Source organism: Colias eurytheme, chromosome 10 (assembly GCF_061535395.1).
Source record: "Colias eurytheme isolate Ceu_HAF_F1 chromosome 10, ilColEury1 Martin Lab GWU primary, whole genome shotgun sequence".
Taxonomy (NCBI): domain Eukaryota; kingdom Metazoa; phylum Arthropoda; class Insecta; order Lepidoptera; family Pieridae; genus Colias; species Colias eurytheme.
Window position 1 is genome coordinate 9,696,390 of NC_142989.1, and position 1,715 is coordinate 9,698,104.

The 1,715-nt window shown below is 36.7% G+C and overlaps 1 protein-coding gene across 1 annotated transcript; it reads right to left on the reverse strand.

The window, feature by feature from the left end:
* Positions 1 to 550: 550 nt before the first annotated feature.
* Positions 551 to 1,445, reverse strand: LOC149905403 (uncharacterized). The gene has a single exon (XM_090106571.1). It carries the CDS (start codon positions 1,274 to 1,276, stop codon positions 551 to 553), a length of 726 nt encoding a protein of 241 aa, XP_089962697.1. The 5' UTR covers positions 1,277 to 1,445.
* Positions 1,446 to 1,715: the final 270 nt, after the last annotated feature.

Sequence of the window (1,715 nt, forward strand, 5' to 3'; positions counted from 1 at the left end):
TATCATCACAACTATGAGCGCTTACGAAGGAATCACAGTCACTATCATTCGAAAACGAAATGGTGGACTAAAATATGTAATACTTATATATTAAATATTAATATATGAAAGAAATTTGTATATAATATATGTATATATAAATAATTAATAATATCAAATATAAAAATATATATAAACTTTTCCTATACCCGCCAGCTACATAGAAAATAAAAATTCAACAAACAGGTAAATACGCAAAAACATAAAGCGGAACGTACTGAAACATTACAAACTAAGTTGACATCTCCGAGGTTGACATTGATTCACTGACATTTGACATTAGACATATTACGACAAGTCAACTGTCAACACAATAATAAATCAAAACAAGAGTGACCTCTAAAAACGTGTGAAGTGTAGAAATTATATAATTAATTGAATACGGGGGTAATTTAACTTGCCGAGCGCACAGATAAAAAAGTGACACAGAAAATATATAAATTACAATTACAACAGGAAGAAAATTACAACAAAGATAAATATTATGGATACTCATATTATAAAGAAGGGCTCACTTTCGTCCGACTCTTTTGGGCCGGGTGTTACCCGAACCCTTAGACGCTGGGGCAGCACCGGATACAGTGTTTGCAGGCACAGCTGCTGGATCGCTGACGATAACGTCGAGTTCATCAGAACTTGTGACCCGGTGTCTTACACCATCGGCAGATCTCACAATAATATTTCCCTCTTGAGTCCAACAGTTAGAAACTCCAAATTTCTTACGAGCCAACATAAATGTATCATGCCGAGATTTTGTGAGAAATTCGGAAATAGTAATTCCCGTATTTTTAAGGCAAGTCTTGGAGAACCATACCCGATCACGGACTGGCACCCGGTCAAATTTGACAACAATTGGCCTGTTTCTATCAGCTGAGTAATGGCCCAAGCGGTGGCAATGACTAAATGACTCGGCATTAACATCTGGCAGTTCAAGGTGCTCAACAATAACTTTAGCCACAAGATCAGCGGTGTTCTCCTTCTTCTCTTCGGCAATACCATGAAAGAGGAGCATCTTGCGACGAGAGCGGGTTTCCTGCTGGTCCGAGATTTTCAGCAATAACTCCACTTGTGCATGTAGCGTTTTGAGTGAGGAAGTTACAAATGTGCGAAACAAATTAAAATCAGTTGTGTTCTCACCCGAAGTTGTTTCATTGTTGAGTAGCTTCCTTTCAAATTCTGCCATTTTCGTGTTGAAATTAACAGTCATCTCTGACAAAGTTTGCTTAAGTGACTCCATGGTAATAGTGATTTGAAATAAAACTTGTTAGTTGAAGATAAGAGTGAAAAATACAGGAGAATGATGCTGGAAGGTATAGTTTTTACACAATCATAACTTTACACTGAGAAATCAAGTAAAAATATTTAAAAATATAATTTTAGTAGAGCAGTTAAAATTTGATGTTGCTAGGTTCACGTATTTACTCATAAAATGCACGACTATCTATACTAATATTATAGCTGAAGAGTTTGTTTGTTTGTTTGTTTGAACGCACTAATCTCGGGAAATACTGGTCCGATTTTAAAAATTCTTTCGGTGTTAGATAGCCCATTTATCGAGGAAGGTTATAGGCTATATTTCATCACGCTACGGGCAACAGGAGTGGAGCCACGGGGGTGAAACCGCGCGGAACAGCTAGTAATTTAATAATTCATACACATATTTCCGCCATTTTAGT